This window comes from Pipistrellus hanaki, assembly GCF_964339955.1.
Source record: "Pipistrellus hanaki genome assembly, chromosome: 7".
In the NCBI taxonomy this organism is placed as follows: Eukaryota; Metazoa; Chordata; class Mammalia; order Chiroptera; family Vespertilionidae; genus Pipistrellus; species Pipistrellus hanaki.
In genome coordinates this window covers 81,765,260-81,790,488 of record NC_140509.1, presented here as the reverse complement: position 1 = coordinate 81,790,488, position 25,229 = coordinate 81,765,260, and the positions used below count along the sequence as shown (strand labels likewise).

The 25,229-nt window shown below is 43.4% G+C and overlaps 1 protein-coding gene across 1 annotated transcript in view; it reads left to right on the top strand.

Moving 5' to 3' along the window:
- The window catches only part of SYNE1 (spectrin repeat containing nuclear envelope protein 1), a 359,148-nt gene that overhangs the window by 188,146 nt on the left and 145,773 nt on the right, over window positions 1-25,229 (top strand). Inside the window, exons 67-81 of the mRNA XM_084890175.1 lie at window positions 3,733-4,050; window positions 5,282-5,437; window positions 5,605-5,775; window positions 6,384-6,710; window positions 8,293-8,445; window positions 8,716-8,883; window positions 10,767-10,943; window positions 12,402-12,548; window positions 13,837-13,962; window positions 15,202-15,378; window positions 17,512-17,777; window positions 19,173-21,333; window positions 22,502-22,839; window positions 23,546-23,690; window positions 24,353-24,571. Of these exons, the coding sequence (XP_084746301.1) occupies window positions 3,733-4,050; window positions 5,282-5,437; window positions 5,605-5,775; window positions 6,384-6,710; window positions 8,293-8,445; window positions 8,716-8,883; window positions 10,767-10,943; window positions 12,402-12,548; window positions 13,837-13,962; window positions 15,202-15,378; window positions 17,512-17,777; window positions 19,173-21,333; window positions 22,502-22,839; window positions 23,546-23,690; window positions 24,353-24,571 (5,049 nt within the window). The remainder of the gene's footprint in view (window positions 1-3,732; window positions 4,051-5,281; window positions 5,438-5,604; window positions 5,776-6,383; window positions 6,711-8,292; window positions 8,446-8,715; window positions 8,884-10,766; window positions 10,944-12,401; window positions 12,549-13,836; window positions 13,963-15,201; window positions 15,379-17,511; window positions 17,778-19,172; window positions 21,334-22,501; window positions 22,840-23,545; window positions 23,691-24,352; window positions 24,572-25,229) is intronic.

The following is a 25,229-nucleotide window of genomic DNA, read 5'->3' as shown; positions in this document are numbered from 1 at the left end:
CCATTTCTTCAAAATAGACTCACCCAAACCATGGTATTTTGTGGAAGAGCCACACTCAAGGGGCCAAAGAGCTGGATGTGGCTCAAGAGCCGCAGTTTGCTGACCACTAGCTTAAAGTGTTGACTGGCCCACCTGCCCATTGTTTCTTAAAGGATTCATTTAGATACGGTACACCACATCTGGAACCAATAGAATGTGATACTTTTTAAAGTCAAACTAGTGGCACCATCTGGTTTCAACCAAAATCTCCATTGCTGAGGATTTAGGTTCAAGGGCAGGGTCCTAGAAAAATAAGTTAGAGGAGCTCGAGAAAGTGCTGGTGCCCAGGGTGAGATGGCAGGCCTAGTGGGAAAGTGGCCCTATTCACTTAACTTATTTACCAATCAGCCTTCATTGAATATCTAATATAGTACAGACACTTGGCTGGCTGCTGCAGGTAAAAAATATTAAAATATTGCTGCCTTCAAGTAACTATAATCTAGGAAGAAAAGCAGACTCATTGGTAGAACATTATAAACAACATGATGAGGGCAGCAATAAAGTAAAGCTGGAATCTCCTGGGAGCATCAGAGAGGCCGTTACTCTGACCCAGAGAGATAGGGAGGGATTGGGAGGTTCTCAAGAAGGGCCACTAAGCATGCACAGTGGAGAATGAAAGGCCAATGAGACAACTCCATCCCCTGTCTTTATTGTGTTGGGAATTACTGGCATGCTGTCAGCTCTTGTCAGAATTGATTCAGGATTGGGCAAGATGTACCTACAGCTTGTACAGGTAGAAAAGGCAGGGACTGAGATGGTTATTACTGGCATTGAAAATTCCTGGCTATTTCGCCCAGTGGCATGGCTCTATGGTTGAGCATCAACCTATGAACCAGGAGGTCACAGTTCGATTCCCAGGCAGGGCCACGTGCCCGGGTTGCAGGCTCCATTCCACATGTGGGGCATGCAGGAGGTAGGCAATCAATGATTCTATCTCTCATCATTCATGTTTCTCTCTCTCTCCTTCTCCCTTTCTCTGAATTCAATAAAAACATTTTTAATTAATTAATTGAATTAAATTCCTGGCTATTTCAAGAGGTCTCAGGGAGTGTCGTAGGAACACAAGGTTGGATTAGGAAGTTTAGACTCTTATCCTTGGTCAGACCTGACGGAGTGACTTTAGGCAAGAGGAAACTTCTTTGATTCTGTTTTCTTCCATAGAGTTGTTATGTGAGATGGGGCGGAAATACTTAAATGGTGTTTCAATCATGAAATAAATACATAGTAGAAGTCATAGTTTCATTCATTTATGTAAGGATCTCATCCATTTTGTTTTAAAGTAGTAGGATAGTCAGTCTGCCAGGTTTAGCTGGCGTCATTTATTTTCGGAGAGCTGACTGTGTTTGTGCTGAATAACCCCTCTCTGCACTTCTCTCCAGACACTTGGCAAAGGCAAACGCTGAGCTCTTTAGGCTTCTGGGTGGGAACGGGGCCAGTAAGTTCCTCCTCACCAGCAGATGCTTCTCTCGTTCCGGTGAGAAGCAAGTGTTTCCCTTCAGTCAACAGGAAGGTGTCCCAAACCCAGCTCCAACCTCTCAGTTTGCCATGCATTCATTCTTACATTGTCTTCTCCTGAGTCATCACAAATGTCCAAAAGGAGATAAGGTGACAGTGGCAGGAAAAGGAGGTGTAGGATTGTGATGTTTGAACTGTCCAGCAGACCATCTTCAGAATCTTGATGTCCTATACCGTAACCAGCACAGTGGCATGGGCTCAGCCGGCGGTATGGACCAAATGCACAAACTTTTGTATAAGCTGAAGGCCATTAGGACATACAGATTTTTAAACGATTGGACCGTATTTTCCTCAGAATGAAGACTTAAGATATGGACCATATAAGAATTTGTATAACACATGCCCTGACAGGTTTGACTCACTGAATAGAGCTTAGGCCTGTGGACTCAAGGGTCCCAGGTTCGATTCTGGTCAAGGGCGTGTACTTTGGTTGCGGGCACATCCCCAGTGGGGGGTGTGCAGGAGGCAGCTGATGGATGATCCTCTCTGTAAAAAAATCTAAAATACATTTAAAAAAAGAATTTATATAACACAGTGATGATTTGTATAATAGCAAAAACAGTTATAAAATATAGAACGAGTGATATGTTGGGAAGATTAATAGCGTAAGGTAAGAATGCATAAATGACAGCCTAGAGCCACTTGTCTATATTTAAAATAAATTTTTACTGGAACACAGCCACACCCATTCATTTATGTACCATCTCTTGCTACTTTGGAGCTATGATGGCAGAGATTGTATGTCCCATAAAACCTGAAATATTTACTATCCTGCCCTTTCCTAAGAAAGCTTGCCAACTCCTAAATTAAAGGAGATTAAAAGTACAAAATTAATGTTTCAAATATTTTAAGAACTTTGGAATAAAATCTCTCTGTGTGTGGATGTTTTGATTAATATTTTACCATCGACGATGTGTTCATATTACAACTTTCTTGAAGTGAGATCTTATCTGAGGAAAAATTTATCCATTCATTTCTACCAAACGGGAATAAAAATAGTCAGCTATTAGCAATTTCAAATGGTTTGAACTGCTATGAAATTTTTTATGTAATACTGTATGTTAACTAAATATGTCGGCACTTTTAACACACATGGTGAGTTTTGCCGTGGCACCTTTCAGCTTTAGTTGATCAGATCAAGTAACAGTGTTGATTCTTGAATGATAAGAAATACAAGTATATAGTATTGTCTTGCCAGTATCTTAAAAATATATATGTATGTGTGTGTGTGTATATATATATATATATATATATATATATATAAATTGATTTCAGAGAGGAAGGGAGAGGGAGAGAGAGAGATATCAATGATGAGAGAGAATCATTGATCAGCTGCCTCCTGCACATCCCCATTGGGAACTGAGCCCGAAACCCAGGCATGTGCCCTTGACCAGAATCAAACTTGGGACCCTTCAGTCCACAGGCTGACGCCCTATCCACTGAGCCAAACCAGCTAGGGCTTGCCAGTATCTTTTAAAATATTAGATTTTCTTTCAATAAATTATAGTTTATGCTCTTCGGAGTTGGTTCATAGGGAACTGGCAGGGTAATGAACACTTGGGGCTTATGCTTTGGTGGAGGAAAATGTATTTGCACCTGGAGCATTCCATTGGCAGGTGTGACCCCTCTGCCTCCCAGGTTTGTCCGCCCTGTCACCCTCGGGGCCAACTTTTCTTGGCCAACACACTCCCTAGAGCTCAGACTTGGCAGAGTGTCTCTTCTCAGGAAAAAGAAGGCCCATTGTTCCTGTCCCAACTAGAACTGATTTCCTTCAATATCAAAGCAAGAGGCCTTAGGCTCCTTAAACAGATTAGGAGCCATCAAAGGCCTAGGTTCTTCTTTCAAACAAAAGCCCTTTAATCACAAGTGTTTTTGCTTAAAAACTGAAAAGTCAAATTGCAGAAACTCTAAGATGATTGAGACAAATATTTCTAGGTGTGTGCTGTGTGTGTGTGTGTGTGTGTGTGTGTGTGTGTGCATATGTTGATTATTTTAATAGGAGATCTTTGCAGATCTTTCTCCGGACGTGGGAAATAATATCTGGTGTTAGGTACATGCTGTTTTATATAAGACAGAATAAAACCGTTCTTTTCTCACGGGAAGTCCCGGTGGCACAGCTGGCTGGGGTGAGGCGCGACCAGCTGTCCAGGTATGCAATGGGAATACCTCTCCCTGCAGGAGCTGCAGGTGCACTGCGCGGAGGGCCAGGCGCTGCTGAACGGGGTGCTGCACGCTCGGGAGGAGGTGATCCCCTCGGGCCTCCCCCAGACCGAGGACCGGGCTTTGGAGTCCCTCCGGCAGGAGTGGCAGGCTCACCAGCAGAGGCTGTCCGAGACCCGGACGCAGTTCAACAACGTCCTCAACAAGCTGAGGCTGATGGAGCAGAAGTTCCAGCAGGTGGACGGGTGGCTGAGCGCGCTGGAGGAGAAAGTGAGTCTCAGGACCGGTCGCCAGTCCAGCCGGGCGGCCAAGGAGATGCAGCTACATCAGATGAAGGTAAATGCGTGCAAGTGCCTGGTCTTGATCAAAGTAGCAGGTGCTTTGCAGAGTGGGTTTCCTTAAGATATTTAGTCATTTCCTTTCCGTCCAAGGTTTAGGTTTTGCAAAATCTTCTGCTTGACAAGAAAGTTAACATAAATTACAATTCTCATATCGATGAATAGAGTCCTAAATGAGTCTTTAATAAAATATAACTTAATGAAATATTTTATATCTGCTCCTTATGCCTTATTACCTTGCTTTGTAAAGACATATAAATGCTAGTATTACAATCCAGGTAAGTTGATGGTTCTGATATGAAATTATTCCAATATAGTACATTGATAATACTTGGTATTTAGTTTATTTCTGATTTTTATGCAAATCTGGTACACGTGATCAAAATAATGCTTAGGCCTTCTGGATGTTTTTCATTATTCATCTATTTTAAAATGCATCTAAGTACAACAGAAGATATAACAATGTATGTCACTCTGCTTTAACAATTTTGAACAGAAGTGGAATATATACAGAGAAGTACTTAAATTCAGAGAATAGCTTTTATCATGTTATTATATTTTTCATGAAACTTACATATGACACATTTTCAAAATTACATCTCAGAATAAATATATTCTAAACATGCAGTGGAGTCATTTCTGATTAATACAGTTGTATCTATATACAATTTTATATATATTTTTGAACTAAAGTGTAATACACACAGAAAAGTGCCTAAATCAAGAGTGTGTAGTTTTTAGCACATTGTTGTAAGTACACTTTTTTTTTTTTGGGGGGGGGGGTCCCGTATTTTCCAGCGTATAAGACGACCCCCTAATTTTACAGTTAAAACATAGGTTTAGGCCTATATTCGCTGTATAAGACTACCCCCCCACTTCAAAGAAAAGACTTACTTTGCCGTCAAGATCTGCAGGTAATTTTTGTGCAATTTTGGTCTTTTGCCCCCGATTTTCGGTTGACTTTTTTTCGTTTCAAAAGTTGTCTTAATACACCGGAAAATATGTACACTTCTTAATGAAGGTTACGTACATATTTTCAAAATTACATCTTAGAATAAATATATTCTAAACATACAGTAGAGTCATTTCCGATTACTACAGTTGTGTCTCTATGCAGTGTTAGATATTATTTGAACTGGAATCATTTCCTATTAAGAAGGTCCCTCTATTTGTCTTCCTCAACAATGCTCAAGAGTAACCTTTTCCCTGCCATGCTGGTGTCCTTCCAGAAGTGGCAGGAAGAGATCGCAGCCTACAGAGACGAAGTGGAGGACGTGGGAGCCAGGGCCCAGGAGATCCTGGATGAGCGGCGCGTGAGCAGCCGGCTGGGCTGCCAGGCCACCCAGCTGACCTCCAGATACCAGGCCCTTCTCCTCCAAGTGCTGGTGAGTGCGGGCCCCGCTGCTGGGTGCTGGGTGCCGGCCAGCACACTTCGCAGGCCACTGTGCTCCTCCTCCCACACCTTACCTTCCGGGGAAGATGCATACTTATCACGAAGGGCACTGGAGTGGGTCTGTAACTCACAGTTCCCTTTCGTTTCTTGTTTTCAAAGGAACAAATAAAACTCCTGGAGGAAGAGATCCAGAGTGTGGAGGAAGCCGAGTCATCGCTCAGCTCCTATTCTCATTGGTACAGCTCTACTCATAAGAACTTCAAGAATGTGGCTGCCAAAATTGACAAAGTAGATAAAGCCATGATGGGGAAAAAGATGAAGACATTGGAGGTAGGCATGGCAACGTCACACGTCTTCCAACCCGTCTCCTTTCACTGAGCTGCTCCTTCTCCCGTGTTAATGTTGGGAGACACCCGCTCATCCCTGCCCATCCCTGCCAGGTGTGATGGGCGGTCCTTGACTCATCATGTCACTTAGATGCTAAGTTCTTATCTCTTTAAGGCCCAAAGCAGACTTCCAGTTAATGGTGATGTGTTCTCACCTGAACGACTTGGCTGCTCACAAAATTCTTAACTAAATTTCAAGACCAGAAATTTATCTCAAAATGGATGGCACCATGCGTTAACAGCTTATTACTGAGGATAGGATAAACACCCAGTCCTGTCTCCAAGCACTGATTTGGAAATGATCTTTTGATTAAGACATTCTAAAACCGATATTGATGTAAATAAAAGAGGATTCCTGATTCCTGGCGGGTTAAAATTAGTTAGAAACTCCATACACTTTTTTTAAAGGGCCATCATGGATGTGAGAATGGGGTTTGTACATCTTTTCTTTAAAAGGAATGGGATAAGGTTAAAATGCCCATGTTACAATGAAATCCAAGTCGCTTTTCCTTGTATTGACTCAATATTGGCTTCCTGCTCACTCTTCCTCAGGGTCTGCTCAAAGACATGGAGAAAGGCCACAGTCTGCTGAAGTCAGCCCGGGAGAAGGGAGAGAGGGCTCTGGCGTACCTGGACGACAGCGAGGCAGACAGTTTAAGAAGCGAGATCCATGGGCACGTGGAGCAGTTGAACGAGCTGACCAGCATCGTTCGGAAGGAGCACGTGACCCTGGAGAAAGGCCTTCATTTAGCAAAAGAATTCTCAGATAAATATAAAGCACTTACTCAGTGGATCGCCGAATACCAAGAAATCCTGCACGTTCCTGAGGAGCCCAAAATGGAATTATATGAGAAAAAGGCTCAGTTATCTAAGTACAAGGTAGTGTGTTGTTACTGACAGTTGCAGGAGTTGCTATGAGGACTGAGTGGGTGGGAGAGGATTTCTGTGTGTCCCTTAGTGGGAGGTGGAAAACGTCCGTAATGTGTCTATTCTACTGGGGGAAAGTGATGGAGATTTTTTTAATATATGTATTTTATTGATTTTTTACAGAGAGGAAGGGAGAGGGATAGAGAGCTAGAAACATCAATGAAAGAGAAACATCTGCCTCCTGTACACCCCTAATTGGGAATGTGCCTGCAACCACAGTACATGCCCTTGACCGGAATTGAACCTGGGACCCTTCAGTCTGCAGGCCGATGCTCTATCCACTGAGCCAAACCGGTTCAGCTGTGATGGAGATTTTTGTGGCCAGATACGCTACACAAAAGTTCTATTTCCATCCGGGAACCATATTTGCCTGATACGCAAAGGTTGAATCAATGAGTAGAGAGCTATTCTAACAGTGTGATTCAGGTAGAGTGATCCTCCAGATGAATCTTCCTGTGTCCAGATCTCACACCTGTAGATTTCATCTGTTTCCTGTAGAATCTTCCATCACCTTTGGGTACCCAAGGCCTATAAACTGGTCTCCAGTTAATTTAAAATGAGATACCATATTGGTAATAATACAGCTTCTCCTTCATCAACTCTAGTTAGACATCTTAGAAATTAATCTTCCAAAGAACAAATGGTGGTGTGAATATAGCTAGCTATATAGAATATAGAGATAGTTCACCTATCTTAATTTTTGAAACAATGATGGAAGTCTATATGTGGAATAATTTGTGTTCAGAATTTGACCGATAAACAATAGTCTTTAAGAACTGTCAGATGACTCACATCATAAGTTCCCCTGCCAAGCTTTGTCCTCCTCCAGCCAATATGTCATCATTGGCTTTTCTACGGAGTCAGACAGCGCGTCATTGAACCACTGATTTCTCGGTATGATTAAATAGTGCTGAGAGCCAGGATAGCACTGGCAGCTGGAACTTGTCTCCCTGACTTTACATGCCCCTCAAGCTGCAGTCGACTTCAGGAACTCAAAATAAAAAGATAGTGCCTAGTTCTGTATTGAGTTTTTTTCTCTGCTGAAAGGAATGGAATGGAAGCTGGAAATAAAAATAATGTTAAATTTCATCGAATGCAATTCTTTCCCATGCTTCCCTCTTCATATGAGTTAATGTGTTACTCTGTTTAAAAACTATATTAGGCCCTGGTCAGGTAGCTCAGTTGGTTAGAGCATCCTCCTGATACTCCAAGCCTACAGGTTCAATCCCAGGTCAGGGCACATACAAGAAGCAATCAATGAATGCAGAAATAAGTGGGACAACAAACAGATGTCTCTCTCTCTCTCTCTCTCTCTCTCTCTCTCTCTCTCTCTCTCTCTCTCTCTCATCAGTATATAAAACATTAAAAGCTATATTAGCCATAAAAAAACCAATTCCTTTCATGTTTTACATTCTTACATTCATAGAGTTATAAAATAGGTCTTGATTGGAGACCATTTCACACGTGGCATACGGGTATGTTCACCTTGATCACACGGATGAGCTGGCTCTCTCTCTTTTCTTTGTAATTCAAGTCACTTCAGCAAACAGTGCTGTCCCATGAGCCGTCGGTGAAGTCAGTGAGAGAGAAAGGGGATGCTCTTCTGGACTTGGTGCAGGACGTTGCCTTGAAGGACAAGATCGAGAAGCTTCAAAGTGACTATCAGGACCTCTGCAGGGCAGGAAAGGTGAGGAGAAAGCAGGAATCCCAGACAAGAGGGGGGCCTGACTCCCTTTTCTCTGTCAGAAAAATGTAAGGGCAGGGATAGGTGAGTATCCTTGTCTTTTATTCAATGGCAGACTGACTTTTTCTGTTTCATCTGGTCCTAGTGGTGAGACCAGAGCTAGTTATATGAGCCTTCTACCCTATGAGTTGCACTGGGTTTTGCAAAATATAAAAGTTTTGAGTGGGGTTTTTTGGCTTGAAAGTCACCTCTAACAGGCACCTGGCTTTGCAGGAGCATGTCCACAGTCTCGAGGTGAAGGTCAAAGACCATGAAGACTACAACAGTGAGCTCCAGGAGGTGGAAAAGTGGCTGCTGCAGATGTCCGGCAGACTGGTGGCCCCCGACCTCATGGACACGAGCAGCCTAGAGACAATCACCCAACAACTGGCCCACCACAAGGTACGGCTGGTCTCTAAAGAGCTGAAGACTACAGGGCGGCTTCCACAGCCTTGCCGTGTGTGTGTGTGTGTGTGTGTGTGTGTGTGTGTGTGTGTGTATGTATATGTGCACATACACATATATAATTCATATATCAGAATTATATGATTGTAGTAAAAGAATCAAGTCTGAGTTCCATGAACCTCCAATAATTGAGAGCAGTCGAATTCAATATTTAAATGACTCAGTAGTAGCTGAATCCTGGCATTCAACTCTGAACACACTAGCATTTCCCCCCCAGCTAATAGTTTATTATTGGAAAATTCATCTATATAGAATAATTTTTCAGAAAGATTGTCTTTAGTTTAGAAAAGTACAGCCAAAGACAGGATTCAGAAAGAGTAACCAGAAAGTCTGGACTCCAGCCAGACTCTCTCCTCAGCTGGGAGAACTTAGCCTCTCTGAACCTCCATCTCTTTTCCTCTTTTTATTGAGTTTATTGGGGTGACACTGGTTAACAAAGTTGTACAGGTATCAGGTACACATTTAGGAGTCTCCTCCTTCTCCTCTGTAAAGGGCGATAGTGATACCAGCCCCATCACATAGCTGTTGAGGGCATCACAGGAGATAATGCCTGTGAAAACTTCTGTCAACCACAAAAGGTACTGATGGGAGGCATTATTATTTTCATTCATATGCATTTTCCTTAATTCTACCTGTCAGATGTCACATGGTCACAATTTAATGGAGCAATTTGCTGACCTTAATAAGAAACTGAATTTTAGTTATGTTGTGTCCAAGAAAGCCATTAATGCCTGAAGGCATCAGGGTCCCTGTCTGTAGGAGAACATTTTATTTAGTAAATATGGATAGAAAACTAATTATATGATATATTCTATTAGACACCAAGAACATACCCCAAAGAACCTCATGATGTAGTGACTCTATTCTAACTCGAAGACACGTGGCTCATTAAAATATGGTGTATACAATAACAATTAACGCAACACCATTGGATATAGTGATGGACCCGAGGCTGCTGAGGGACCACTAGGTTCCCATCAAAGATTTTGATGTGTCAATCCAGGACACCTGTGCTGGAATGTATCACTTGTTATTGGTAGCATATAGCAATAAGGAAATTGGTTCCTCTTCTCTAAGTGATCCATGAGGAAGCTCACTAGTGAACACAGGGGGATAGAGGTGCATGAGCTGAGGTCAGGCAGAGCGGGTCCCAAGCCTGGGGCTCAGCCATTCACTAGTTGTGTGACCTTGAGTGTATTATATAATCTCCCTGTGTCAGTCTTCTACTCTGAAAAGCAATGACAAAAATACACACTTCTCAGGACTTCTACAGAGTTCCTGGACTATAGCAAGTACTTAATAAGTGGTAAGTGGTAAGCGTTATTTTTATTAATATAAATATTATGTGATGTAAACTAGATATTATGTAAATTAATCATTAGCTGTTAGATTATTATATAAATCAGATGTTATGTTATTAGAGAAATTGGATAATAGTAAATTAAATAGTAATTAGATTATTTTAGGTAGAAATTATACCAAAATTATAATTGATAGATAGAGCTGAAAATTTTATAAACATCCTTTATCTGTTAATAATACTAGGGAGCAGATATCTCTGTAGCTGAGATCATCCATGAACTAATTAAAAGGTTACTTCATCATCACTTAGTCTATTATTTTCATCAATTCTTCCAATTGGAGTATTCCTGAAACATACTTCCTTTTTTTCCATTTGCTGTATGGTAACCAAAGGTAAATTGCAAAACTCTTTCAAAAATATCATTAAACTGAAATTTTCCTCTCAAGCCTACTGCTTAATAAATCGGTTATTTAAAGACTAAAGTTGGAATTATGAGAACCCTGTTCCTATTTTGTAGGCAATGATGGAAGAAATCGCTGGCTTCGAAGACCGTCTGAACAACCTGAGAACTAAAGGCGACACTCTGATCAGCCAGTGTGCGGAGCACCTCCAGGCCAAGCTCACACAGAACGTGCAGGCGCATCTGCAGGGCACGAAGGACAGCTACTCCGCCATCTGCAGCACCGCCCAGCGGGTGAGCACAGCCACGTGGTCTGGAGTGACTGTGAACCTGGGAGGAAGCCTGTGCAATCCGGAGGGTTGTAAAATAGTTTAGACGCTTCAGTCTTCGGGGTAGTTCTGGTGCATGTCCAGGCAGGAGCACGGAGTTCAGTGTCTGTGGACACAGAACTTTTGGCTTTCAGACATTCGCTTTCTCCCAATCCATTTAGTTCAGGAATTAATGTCAAATTTCCTTAAATTTTGTTTGTTTGTTTTTTATTTGACAGTCACCAGTATTTTTTTCTAATTTGCCAGTCTATAACATTAAAATAATTTTCAGAATAATTATTTTTTAACTCTATGCAGCCTAGATTCTACTCTAATATTTTTATGCATTCATAAGAGGATAAAAAGAACAAGCACCAATTTTGAGTTATATTTTAATGGGTGTAATGAGTTATGCTACAATGGAATTCCTAATGTTATAGAAGTAAGTCTAAGATGAATAAGAATTTCCCTTTTAACAAAGATTAAGTACTCCAACTGAGGGAACTTCTCAGCCATTATTTTTTTCTTCAAACAGGTTCCCAATCCCTTTCACTCTTCTTCTCCTGCTACACAAATGCTGCAGATGTTACACTTGATGTTGTCCCGGAGATCTCTCAGACTTTCCTCATTTTTAAAACTCTTTTTTCTTTTTGTTGCTCTGCTTGAAGGAAGAGAGAAAGAGAGAGAGAGAGGAACATTAATGAGAAAGAAACATGGATCAGGTGCCTCCTGTATTCCCCCTACTGGAGATTGAACCCTGACCAGGAATCGAACCTGCAACATTCTGGTGTATGGGATGGGGCCCAACCAACTGAGCTACAGCAGCCAGATTGTAACTTTGCTCTCTACATCACTGATTGGATCCTCTACTCCATCTAACCTTGTCTCACTCCTTTTTCCTCCTTTGTCATCCTCTACAATTGTTTGTTAGATTACTTGATTCTTCTTTTTAGGTAACTTTTGGAAGGTGAATTCCTAAGTCTATGGAGTCAATGGATGTCACCCAGCATTTCAGTTAGAGAAATGTTGTTTATCTTTTCATGACATGGCCTTTTCTTTTTACTTTTAGCTTAAACAAAGACTGCAATTTGTATACCATAACGGAGAAGCTGAAAAACCTTTCATCTATGTTTGACAATCTACTTCAGTGATTTTATGTATTCTAACACACCTTACAGTTATATGAACCTTGCCCACGTTCTTTCCCTGACGGGGTTTATGTTGTAATGTTTGGTTTGGGAAGTAATAAGCAGGTGATGGCAATTGTGCTTTGCCACCTTTGGAACATCTGAAAACTCCGTTGATATGTATATGGTTCTGGGGAGCGCTGGGGGTGGGGAGACAGATCCATTTCAGGGACTAGTGGACGTGTTCCTTTGATGCCAGGGCTATGGGTAGGGGTATGAGACAGCTCTCACAGCTGCGCATGACTGTTCTGTTGCAGGTGTACCAGAGTTTGGAACAAGAACTGCAGAGGCATGTTAGCCGCCAGGACACTCTGCAGCAATGCCAGGCCTGGCTCTCTGCCATCCAGCCTGACTTACAGCCAAGCCCTCACCCGCCTCTGAGCAGGGCAGAAGCTGTGAAGCAGGTACTGACATTTATGTTATGTTATGTGACTCATTCAGACATTCAGTGGAAACATGTTAAGTACTCGTTCTGTGCCAAACTGGGCTGGCTGCTGGGGCTTACCTCGTCTTACTGGGCTGCGCTTCCTGGGCTCCGCAGATAATGCATTTTACAAATTTTACAGCAAGAAGATTAAGACTCACTGAAGGCTCAGATAATAGTTAGCTTTTTTTTTTAATTTCTGAAAAATGAATATTTTTCCCATTGCTTTTCAGAGAGAGGGAGAGAGAGAGAGAGAGAGAGAGAGAGAGAGAGAGGTGTCAGCTCCTGCATTGAGTGTCTGCCCCCTGGTGGTCAGTTTGTGTCACAGCGACCACTTGTTTTGCCATTTGGTCCATTTGCATGTTATGCTTTTATTATATAGGATATCTACATAAGAATGTTGTGTTTAGCAATCCATGTAATTCTAAGGAAAAGAAACTAAGGTGGGACTGAAGAAATTAGGCTTCATTACTTGCCATGATTTTGGAAAATCACCACATGTTTCCGTAGTCAATGCCACCTGTCCAAATTATCAATACATGTAGTGACAACCACTTCTCAGAGCCTCTGCTCCCACCACCTCCTTCAGGCCGTTAGCACTTCTCATGTGCAGTGGCCAACAACCGGCCACCCCTCTGGTCCCTGCCTGCCCCTCTCATAGGAATCTAAGCTCCGTGGGAACTTAGATTTTTTGTTTCATTTACTGCTTTGTGCCCATGATCTAAAACAGAATCTACATATCTGACTATCTTCAAAAAGACACATTTCTTCATGTCCGTGTGTATAGATTAATGACTCACTGGGAAATGCCTTTCTCAGACTTTCCACAGAAAAAAAGAGCCCAGCTGTCTAATTTTTTTCCAAACTCCAATGAAGCCTACAAATACACAATGACCTTTACCCCCCTTGATGTCTCCAGACTATGTGAAATCCTGCTGAAAATCAGCCTATAGTAAAGATTCTTTCTCTGAAACAGAGAACAGTTAGAATGTGAGCTGAGAACCAGGAAAAATTATAGGAGTTTCTTGGGTGTTTTCTTTTATCAGACCATACAGGCTTTACCACAAGTGATGGGCAAAGGACCCCTGCCAGTGCGTTTCTGATTCTTTCTGAGAATTACTAACACATGCCATGTACAACAAAGGCTGAATAGACTGGACATAGCAAGCTTATTTTTGAAATGTCAACAAGATAATACCAATGGCACAAAGACGTGCTGTCTAAATATAGCATGCGTCCTTGCATTCTGACAACTGAGCTTGTTTCAGGTCAAGCACTGCAGAGCTTTGCAGAAACAGGCAAGGACCTACTTGGACCTCCTCTGCTCCATGTGCGACTTGTCGAACTCTTCTGTGAAAACCACGGCCAAAGACATCCAACAGACAGAGCAAATGGTAAGACATGTAAGCCATTGGATGCATTTATTTCGTTATATTTTCTTGTTTGAACATTGAGTGAAAAGTTTAAAGAAGGTATTTCCTTGAATCATTTTTGCATAAATCTCCTATTGGAGGTTATAATGAATAGATATTTGAATTTCAACTAAGTCACAGGAAAATAAGCACGCCCTGTTCCCAATGCCACTGAGTTGGAACTGAGACATCTCGTCCCATTGATCTGCTAATTCTTAATACTTCATTCCAAGGAGGACCGTGGATATCTTTCCTTGATTGCCATTTTCTTTTTCTATTTTTCCACTCCTTTATTTTTGTTTTGTTTTCTCCTTTCCATCTTTTTCTTTGGGTAACACTTCATATGGAGGGCGTGTGTTCCTGATCTTTGCTTTATGTTAGGGATGGCAAAGGCCTTCTAATCAATCCACTGGCAGCTGCTGAGTGTGGTGTTGGGAAGGACTCTGGGGCTGCCTCTGGGCTCAGTGGAAAATGCTGTGATGAATTAGCAGTACCGTCCACAACAGACAGATGGCAGCACAGGGTCATGTGCCTTAACCTCTTTAATACTTTTGGGTTTAAAAGAAAAACAAGACTTGGTTTAGGTTTTCAATATATAAATATTTATGAGACAGTAAAATCACCGAAAGCAAGAAATATCTTTAAAAAATGAAGGTTTCTCCTTTTATATCATATTTTCAAAACAAACCTGTCTTTAATCCTTATGAAAATGCAATAATTCATATATTTTTACAGAAATTATTTATTGAAATATATGATTTCAAAAGCCAGTGAAGCTGATCTAGAAATATATTTAAAACATTAATAACACAGTGTTTTATAAGAAGTTAACAACAAATGTATAATAGAGAACGATTTGTTTTTTCTAAATAACCTCAAGATTGAATTCGCGAATTAGATGTTGAAAACACCAAATGTGAAAAACCATTAGGGAAACTTTTGACCTAATAGATTGTTAAAACTTCTTAAAGTCCTCATGATACTGTTTGAAATTAAATGACATGTCTTACACATGAAGTCCTTAAAAATTTTAAGTATAAAAAAAATCTGCATTTCTTGAAGCAAAGAAAGAATTCTTTATGGATTTATAGCAGAGTGTGTGTATGCATGCATGTGCATTGGCCTGTGTACATGGACAGGCTGAGAAACTGCATCTCTGATTCACGGGACATAAATGCCTCTGTCTATTAACACTGACTTCTGCCTCTGTGTTCCCTCAAGATTGAACAAAGGCTGGCCCAGGCTCAGACCTTAACTCAGGGCTGGGAGGAGATCAAGCACATGAAGGCCGAGCTTTGGATTTACCTCCAGGATGCTGACCAGCAACTGCAGAATATGAGACGGAGACACGCAGAACTGGAGCTCAATATTGCACAGAACATGGTTTCCCAAGTGGAGGTAGGAAAGAGTGGGTCTCCCCAGGGAGACAGAGAAGGCTAAGATGGGTGTGTCCCTCAATCCTTAAACATTAGCATAGCTATTGAAGGAATACAAAGAACCAGAAAGACCTCCATTTGCTGCCAGGAAAGGAGAGATAGAGAGCAAACATTTGTAAAGCACAGCAAAGGAAATATAGTCAGTAATCTATACTAATAAAAGGGTAATATGCTAATTAGACCAGGTCAACTGGACATCTTCCAATTGTCCAGTCCTCCTTCTGGACAAAGCCATGGTAAAGGGGACCAAGGCAGAGGTGGTTAAGGTCAATCAGGAAGGCAGGCAGTTGAGTGGTTAAGAGCCAGCGGTCCCAGATGGTGAAATGGATGTCCAACTGCCAGACATCCTTTGAGGAGTCCCAGGTTGGAGGGTGCAGACTGGGCTGAGGGAACCCTCAATCCCCTGTGCATGAATTTCATGCACCAGGCCTCTAGTATTGTAATAACTAAGTATGGTGTCAGGTGCACACCTCACTTAAGGGGAATCATTTTGGAAGTTATGTAAATGTCTAAACCACCATATTATACATTTGAAACTCATATAATATTGAATGTCAACTGTACTTGAAAAATAAAAATAATAATTTAATAAATGAAAGTGAACATTCAAATAGTTTATTGTAGCTCCAATTGGCCACTTGAATCAAAGGACCCTCACTATGCACTTTGTTCCTGAACAAGGTGCTGCGGTTTAGCTGATACAACCAGAAGCTTCTGCCTCTAAACACACACAAGCCCTCATCACTTACCATCTTTCATCACAACGTTGCTGAAGTTGCAGGACTGTAAATGTGCCCATTAATTAAACACATATTAAATATATAAAATATATAATATACATGTTATATCTATATATATATAAAAGCTCAGCAACCAGAATGGTGGAACAAACAGAATTACTGGAATGACCAGTGGTTATGACATGCACTGCTGGCAGCCAACCAGCCTATCTGGGCCCTGATCGCTCTTCCCCACTCTGGCTGGCCTGGCCCCTGATTGGCTCCTAACACCCAGATCAGGGGTGGGGACAGCTGGCTGGACTCCACCTGTACACAAATACATTCACCAGGCCTCTAGTATATTTTATATTAATCCTATATAATAAAAGGCTAATATATAAACAACTTAATGGTGGCATGACCAGTCGCTATGACATGCACTGACCACCAGGAGGCAGACGCTTACTGCAGGAGCTTCCCCCTGGTGATCAGTGCGCTCCCACAGGGGGAGTGCAGCTCAGCTAGAAGCCCTGAGCCAGGCTAATGGCTGGTGAGTGCAGAGGCAGTGGTGGGAGCCTCTCCCGCCTCCACAGCAGCGGTAAGGATGTCCGAATCCTAAGCTATCAGTCAGAGATCCCTCAAGGGCTCCCAGATTGCAAGAGGGCGCAGGCCGCCAGTGCAGAATTTTGTGCACTGGGCCTCTAATAAATATATAATATATTAATTTATAAATAATAGAAGCTGTAGGAATGTAAGTGTACCAATCAACTAAATATATATTTGAATACGAACTAGGTATTTATTAATATATATTATATTTGTAATAGAAATATCATTGCTATTTCATGTTTATACATAATTTAAGATAAGATTATTTTAATTTGATTGGAACTTGTACCAGATTTTTAACATACTTTAAAGTTTATTTTTTCTCTATGAAAGTGAACCATTTATAGTTTCTACTAAAATATTATTTGCCTATGCAGAAAAAAAAACAAGGTGACTTAACAATAGATGACTTTTTTTTCCCTCAAAAGCATGAACTTCAAAAGTTTATAGGAAACTAAGGCTGCACTTTAAGATAAAATATTAGCTTTTTTCCTTAGTGAATATAATATGGTTTCACATTTCTCAGGTTTTCTTTATACTGTTCAAAATTACACAGTAAAAGAAAGTACTACAGTTACCCTTTGATTCTATACACTTGGAAATTTGTATTCATAAAGAGGTGTGATCATTTTTAATCTCTCATTGCTCCACCTGACCCATTAATTATACATGCTTAATTCATTAGGCTTATTACATCTATGCTTCCCTCTATATTTATTGGGGCATCTATTGCAGATTACCTATTTTGTTGGTGTTGTTACCTTTAGGATTTTGTTAAGAAACTGCAGTGCAAACAGGTGTCAGTGACGGCTATTACAGAGAAGGTGGACGAGTTAACCAAGAAGCAGGAGTCTCCTGAACACAAGGAGATCAGTCATCTGAACAACCAGTGGCAGGAACTGTGCCTTCAGGCCAACAGCCTGTGCTTGCAAAGGGAAGAGGACCTGCAGAGGACAAGAGACTACCATGACTGCATGAGCGTCGTCGAGGTGTTCTTGGAAAAATTTACTACCGAATGGGATAACTTAGCCAGGTAACAGCAATGCTCGGGCACTGTGGTCATCAAACTGTGGCTCATGAGCCACATGCAGCTCTTTGGCCCCTTGAGTGTAGCTCTTCCACAAAATACCACGGCCTGGGCGAGTCTATTTTGAAGAAGTGGCATTAGAAGAAGTTTATATTTTTAAAAATTTGGCTCTCAAAAGAAATCTCAATCCTTGTACTATTGATATTTGGCTCTGTTGACTAATGAGTTTGCCGACCACTGCTCTGGCACATCCCAAAATACTAAGCCAGACATTTCTTAATTTCTATAAAAGCGTAAAAGACCTTTCTTATAACATCGATTGTCAATCATCAATACTGACAAAACATTGTTAAGAAACTCTTGTTGCCTGGGTGTGGCTCAGTGGTGGAGTTTTGACCCATGAATGGTTTGATTCTAGATCAGGGCATATACCCGGATTGCAGTCTTGATTGCCAGTAGGGGGCATGCAGGAGGCATTCTATCAATGATCCTCTCATATCATTGATGTTTCTATCCCTTTCTTCCTCTCTCTTCCTCTCTCAGAAATCAATAAAAACATGAAAAAAAGAAAAGAAATTCATGTTGTCATATGGATACAGAACCCTGGTTCTCCTTGCTCACTGTTAATTGAACCAGTGGGTAAAAGGATGCATATAAGAGGCTACTGATCAATGTTTTCTCTCACATCAATGTCTCTCTCTCCCTCTCCCCCCCCACTTCTATTTCCCTCTCTCTTTTCCTCTCATATATTGATATGCTTAAAATCAATAAAACCATATCCTTGGCTGAGGGTTAATATATATATAATATCTGAGTACACAAATGAGTAGCTGAGAGAGCCCTTGGTTATGTCTTGCAGATTTCCGGTCTAGCACTTAAGTGTTTGCTTGAGCTTCTTCTCACAGGAAAGCACATACATCATTGGCCACTTATTAATCTCTGTGGATGTCATTTTCAAGAATGCAGGGATAAGTGCTTCTCAGTGTCTAATGTTTATACAAGTTATCCAGGGATCTTGTTAATATGCAGATCTTGCTCACTGTGCAAGGGCTAGAGGAAGAAGCTAAAAGCATGTGTCACATATGTCGGGAAGGCAGTAGGATCCTGAAGAGTAGAAAGGAAGTATGTAGACCAAGCATGTCAAACTCGCAGCCCCAGGCCGCATGCCTTGTTTATTTGGCCCATGTTGGCCTTTGAGTTTGGCATGCTTGATGTAGGCCATTTGCTTTGTCCCAATTTCTGATAGAGAGATACATGGGTCTTGCATTCCATAGTAATTCTGGCACTTGGGTCAGTCAACTCCAAGTGAAGAACAGCCTCTTAAAGGAAATGGAGCAATAGTATGAACAAATACAGATACCGAGCTTGCTAATTGCTTTGATGTCTTTCCTGTATTTACAGATCCGATGCGGAGAGCACCGCGGTCCACCTGGAAGCTCTGAAGAAGCTGGCGTCGGCCTTGCAGGAGAGGAAGCAGGCCATCGAGGACCTGAAAGACAGAAAGCAGAGCATGATAGAGCATCTGAACTTAGATGACAGGGACTTAGTCAAAGAGCAGACGCGCCACCTTGAACAGCGCTGGTCTCAGCTGGAGGACCTCATCAGTAGGAAAATCCAGGTCTCGGTCGCCAACCTGGAGGAGCTGAGCGTGGTGCAGGCCAGGTTCCAGGAGCTGACGGAGTGGGCGGAGGAGCAGCAGCCCAGCATCGCTGAGGCCCTCCAGCAGAGCCCCCCTCCCGACGTGGCCCCCAACCTTCTCATGGACCACCTCACCGTCTGCAGCGAGCTGGAGGCCAAGCAGATGCTCCTGAAATCCCTCACGAAGGACGCGGACAGGGTGATGGTGGACCTCGGCCTGAACGAGCGGCAGGTCATCCAGAAGGCGCTCTCGGACGCACAGAGGCATGTCCACTGTCTCAGCGAGCTCGTGGGCCAGCGACGCAAGTACCTGAACAAGGCGCTGTCCGAGAAGACCCAGTTCCTCATGGCGCTGTTCCAGGCCACCAGCCAGATCCAGCAGCACGAGCGCAAGATCATGTTTCGCGAGCACATCTGCCTGCTGCCGGACGACGTGAGCAAGCAAATCAAAGCCTGCAGGAGCGCCCAGGCCAGCCTCAAGACCTACCAAAGCGAAGTCACCGGCCTCTGGGCGCAGGGCCGCGAGCTGATGAAGGGAGCCACGGAGCAGGACAAGGGCGAGGTGCTGGTCCAGCTGCAGGACCTGCAGAGCGTGTACGACTCGGTCCTGCAGAAGTGTGGCCACAGGCTCCAGGAGCTGGAGAAGAGCTTCGTGGCTCGGAAGCACTTCAAGGAAGACTTCGATAAGGCTTGTCACTGGCTGAAACAGGCAGACATCATCACGTTCCCTGAGATCAACCTCATGAATGAGAGTCCGGAGCTTCAGACCCAGCTGGCCAAATACCAGCACCTCCTGGAGCAATCTCCGGAGTACGAAAGCCTCCTCTTGACCCTGCAGAGGACCGGGCAGGCCATCCTGCCATCGCTGAGCGAGGTCGATCACTCCTACCTCGACGAGAAGCTGAACGCTCTGCCCCAGCAATTCAACGTCGTCGTCGCCTTGGCCAAAGACAAGTTCTACAAGGTCCAGGAAGCCATTCTCGCCCGGAAAGAGTACGCTTCCCTGATCGAGCTGACCGCCCAGTCCCTGAGCGACCTGGAGGACCAGTTCTCCCAGATGAGCCCAGTGCCCAGCGCCCTGACGGTGGAGGAGGCGCTGTGCCTCCAGGAGGGGTGCAGGGCTCTCCTGGGCGAGGTGGCGGGCCTCGGGGAAGCGGTGGACGAGCTGAACCAGAAGAAGGAAAGTTTCCGCAGCACAGGGCAGCCGTGGCAGCCCGACAGGATGCTGCAGCTCGTCACCTCGTACCACAGGCTGAAGCGGCAGACAGAGCAAAGGGCGGGCTTGCTGGAAGACACCACGGCTGCCTACCGAGAGCACGAGAAGATGTGTGAGCAGCTGCGGAAACAGCTGGAGGCGGTACAGACGGAGCAGGCCCAAGTGAATGAGGAGACGCTCCCCGCAGAGGAGAAGCTTAAACTCTATCACTCCTTGGCAGGCAGCCTTCAGGACTCGGGAATCCTGCTCAAACGCCTGGCCATGCATCTGGAAGATCTCGTCCCACACCTCCACCCCTCAGCTTATGAGAAAGCCAAGCAGCAGGTCCAGGCCTGGCAGGAGGAGCTGACGCTGCTGACTTCTGCCATCAGCGCCACGGTGACCGAGTGTGAGGGCCGCATGGTGCAGAGCATAGACTTCCAGACCGAGCTGAGCCGCTCCCTGGACTGGCTGCGGGGGGTGCAGGCGGAGCTCAGAGGGCCCGTGAGCCTGGACCTGAACCTCCGGGACATCCAGGAGGAGATCAGGAAGGTGCAGATTCATCAGGAGGAGGTGAAGTCCAGCCTGAGGATAATGAAGGCCCTGGGCGACAAGGAGAAGGAGAGGTTCACCAAAGCCAAGGAGCTGATTTCCACCGAATTGCAGCAGGCGCTGGCTGAGCTCTCGGAGCTGGACAGGGACCTTCAGGAAGCTTTAAGCAGCAGACAGGTGGGTACAGGTTATTTGTAGACGTCTGTGAGGTGTTTGTGTTGTTGTTGTTGTTGTTGTTGTTAGAATTGCTTCCTTAAATATTTCTTTTATGATACTATGCAGAATCATCTTTAACTGATGGTGACTTTAAATATTTTTTTTTTTATTGTTCACGGTTATGGTATTCATTTCATGTGATTTCCATGTTGTCCTCACTTATAATGCAGTAAGTAACCCCTGCTACCTCTCACCTTTATGAGAGATGATAAATGATAGCAATAATGGAATTAATACCACGATAAGTACATTAGTAATAAAATAAACAAATTAGCAATGATGAATTGGTGATGCCTTTTTTAAACAATGCAAAACTTGGCATTTATAAGATTGGTGTGGATGAAGAATCTCCAAAAGGAGAGAGGCAGATGGATGCCACAGCCCTGACCTGATGCTGAGCCACGTTTTGTTCTGGGGTCTCCCATCAGTTGCCCCATCTGTTCACCCCTTCCTCGGGGAGGAGTGCTCTCTGGCGTCCCTGTGGCACCACAGGAGCGAGACTAGAATAGTCATCATGACTTGACTTGGGGATAAAGAAACGAGAGCTGCACAGAATGTGGGATGTAGATATCTCTTTAAGATAATGGTTTTGTTTCCTTTGGGTAAGTACCCAGAAGTGAAACTGCCGGATCATCTGGTAGTTGCACTGTATTTCATTTCTCAAGGAACTTCCATACTGTTGTCCTCAGTGACTGCACTGGCTTACATTCCCACCGGTGTCATTACACTTCTAACCAGCAGAGGCAGTATTCCACTTTGGTAAATATTCAGTCTGCCACATATTACTAAGCATGACTGTATGTATAGGATGATGTACACACGTGAGAGAAAGTCTCAGAACTAGTCAAGATACCAGTATACATTTCTGTTTCATTTCTGTCCCTGTTTACATATTTTAACTACAATAATAAAATTATAGCAAGATTGTCAGAAGGGAAAACAAAAGCTAACAATGGATTACACACACACACACACACACACACACACACACACAAATTCCAACTTTTTAGTTCACTTATACACATACATCCACATGACAAAAGACTGGAAAAGAAATAAAAAATTCAATGATTTCCTGCAAACACGCTGCAATTGAGGGTTGATTGTGTTTGTAATGTCTATGTTTCAGGCTACGTTGACTCAAATATATAGTCAATGCCAAAGGTACTATCAAGTGTTTCAAGCCGCGAGCGACTGGCTTGAGGATGCCCACGAGCTGCTGCAGCTGGCAGGCAACGGCCTGGACGTGGAGAGTGCGGAGGACAGTCTCAGAAGCCACACGGAGTTTTTTAGCGCAGAGGACCAGCTCCAGAGCAATCTGGAGGAGCTCAACGGCCTGGTCGCCAACCTCGACCCACTCATCAAGCCGGCTGCCAGAGAGGAGCTTGCCCAGAAAATGGCGTCCCTGGAGGAGAAGAGCCGGAGGGTGATCCAGGACTCCCACGCCCAGCTGGATCTCTTGCGGAGGTACTGGAGCGGTTTTATTTTATTTTATTTTATTTTTTAAAATATATTTTATTGATTTTTTACAGAGAGGAAGAGAGAGGGATAGAGAGTTAGAAACATTGATGAGAGAGAATCATCAATCAGCTGCCTCTTGCACACCCACTACTGGGGATGTGCCCGCAACCAAGGTACATGCCCTTGACCGGAATCGAACCTGGGACCTTCCAGTCTGCAGGCTGATGCTCTATCCACTGAGCCAAACCGGTTTCGGCACTGGAGTGGTTTTAATCTCTGTATTCTAGTGAGATGTGAGGCCTTTTATTTATTGATATTTATTATTTTTTAAAATATATTTTTATTGATTCCAGATTGGAAAGGAGAAGGAGAAAGATAGAAACATCAATGATGAGAGAGAATCATGGATTGACTGCCTCTTGCACACCCCCTATTGGGAATGGAGCCCATAACCTGTGCCTGTGCTTTGGCTGGGAATTGAACTGTGACCTCCTGGTTCCTAGGTCGATGCTCAACCACTGAGCAACGCCAGCTGGGCAGAAATATGAGGTGTTTTGAAGTGACTTTTCACATGGAAAAGAGGAATATACTAATGATGAACATCCATGCAAAATTTCATTCTTCTCTCTTGAGCGCCATTAGGCATATTGATGTCAGCGCTCTGTGCCAGGGATTTGATGTTGCTGATGGGTGTTTGTTGGACCTTTTCAAGGTGTGCGGCTCAGTGGCAGGACTTCCAGAAAGCAAGGGAAGAGGTTATCGAGTTGATGAATGATGCCGAAAAGAGACTGTCGGAATTTTCTTTACTGAAGACTTCTTCCAGTCAGGAAGCAGAAGGAAAACTGTCCGAGCACAAGGCTAGTTGTGTTGTTGCTTCTAACGTCCTTTCGTTGTCTTTGTAAGGGTCTCTGTGACACTGCAGTTCCCGAGTCAGGTCAATCCAGCTTCACGGGGCGGGGCTCCTTATACACGGAAAGGACACATTAAGCATGTTTCACAGCAGTTTTTACTTAATTGCATGCTGTCTGTCACTTTTTTAGGATTCAGTTGGAAATGCATGGCTAGATTTAAAAAGACATTCAGAGCAATTGCTTCTGATAAAGTATGATTCAATGAATCCCAGTAAATCCTTTCTGGCGATAACTTAGATTAATTTCACAATTAGTAGCTGAGTCACCCTCATCTATCATGGAAATATAAGATAGATTATACCATCCTTAAATACTAAACCCAGTTCCCTTATAAATTTTTGCTACCTTTTAAAAATGGGAGGATTTCATCTCAAGTAGCAAATAAACGTTGGTTTTGAATAAATAAATATTCACCTTGCCTCTTTCAAAAAAATAAAATAAAAAATCCAAGCCTAACTCAGCGAAGAACTCAATGTAAAAGGAAGAGGAAAAAAGAATGTATGTTGGGGTGTTACCCTTCGCAGGTCATTGTGGGCTTTACTCCAATCCGTAGAACTTTTGTAAAAAATCTCTCCCTCTCCCTCCCCCTCTTCTCCCCCCCTCCTTAGGCGTTAGTGTCAGGGGTTCACTCTTTCCACGAGAAAATCGTGGCCCTGGAGGGCATGGCCTCGCAGCTGGAGAAAGCTGGGAACGACGCGAGCAGAGCGACCATCGGCAGGTCCATGACCACGGCGTGGCAGCGCTGGGCGCGGCTGCGGGCGGTGGCGCAGGACCAGGAGAAGATCCTGGAGGACGCGCTGGCGGCGTGGGAGAGCCTCGGCACCAAGGTGGTTTCCTTCATCAGTGGGCTTCTGACCGCTTCCTCCCTCACACTCATGTATTTGGGAAAGCGGCATTTGGCTTCTGTGTTAAACTTGCTTTATGAAAGCAAAAAGCGCTTTCCCCCACATCTCTGTTTCCATGGCATGAACACCAAATGGTGAAACACTGTGCAATATCCAATCTGCGCTTTAGTCCCAAGTCAGGGTCCCATCATTTTATTTTTTTAAATTTTTAAAAAAATATATTTTATTGATTTTGTACAGAGAGGAAGGGAGAGAGATAGAGAGCCAGAAACATCGATGAGAGAGAGTCATCGATCAGCTGCCCCCTGCACACCCCCTACAGGGGATATGCCCACAACCAAGGCACATACCCCCAGCCTGGAATCGAACCCGGGACCCTTCAGTCCCCTCTATCCATTGAGCCAAACCAGTGTCGGCTGGGGTCCCATCATTTTAATAAGAAAACCAAGACATTACATTTTGAAAGGAGGACAAGTGGGCATTTGCCAGTTTCTAGTGAACTTGGTCCTGCAAAATGACAAAATATGTCTTTCATTGCCATGGAAATGAGCAGGAATTTAACCAATGTCCCAAGTCCTATATTAATTTTTTTTCATCTTTTACGTAGGATTCAATGTTTTAAGACACATCTTCCTTTATA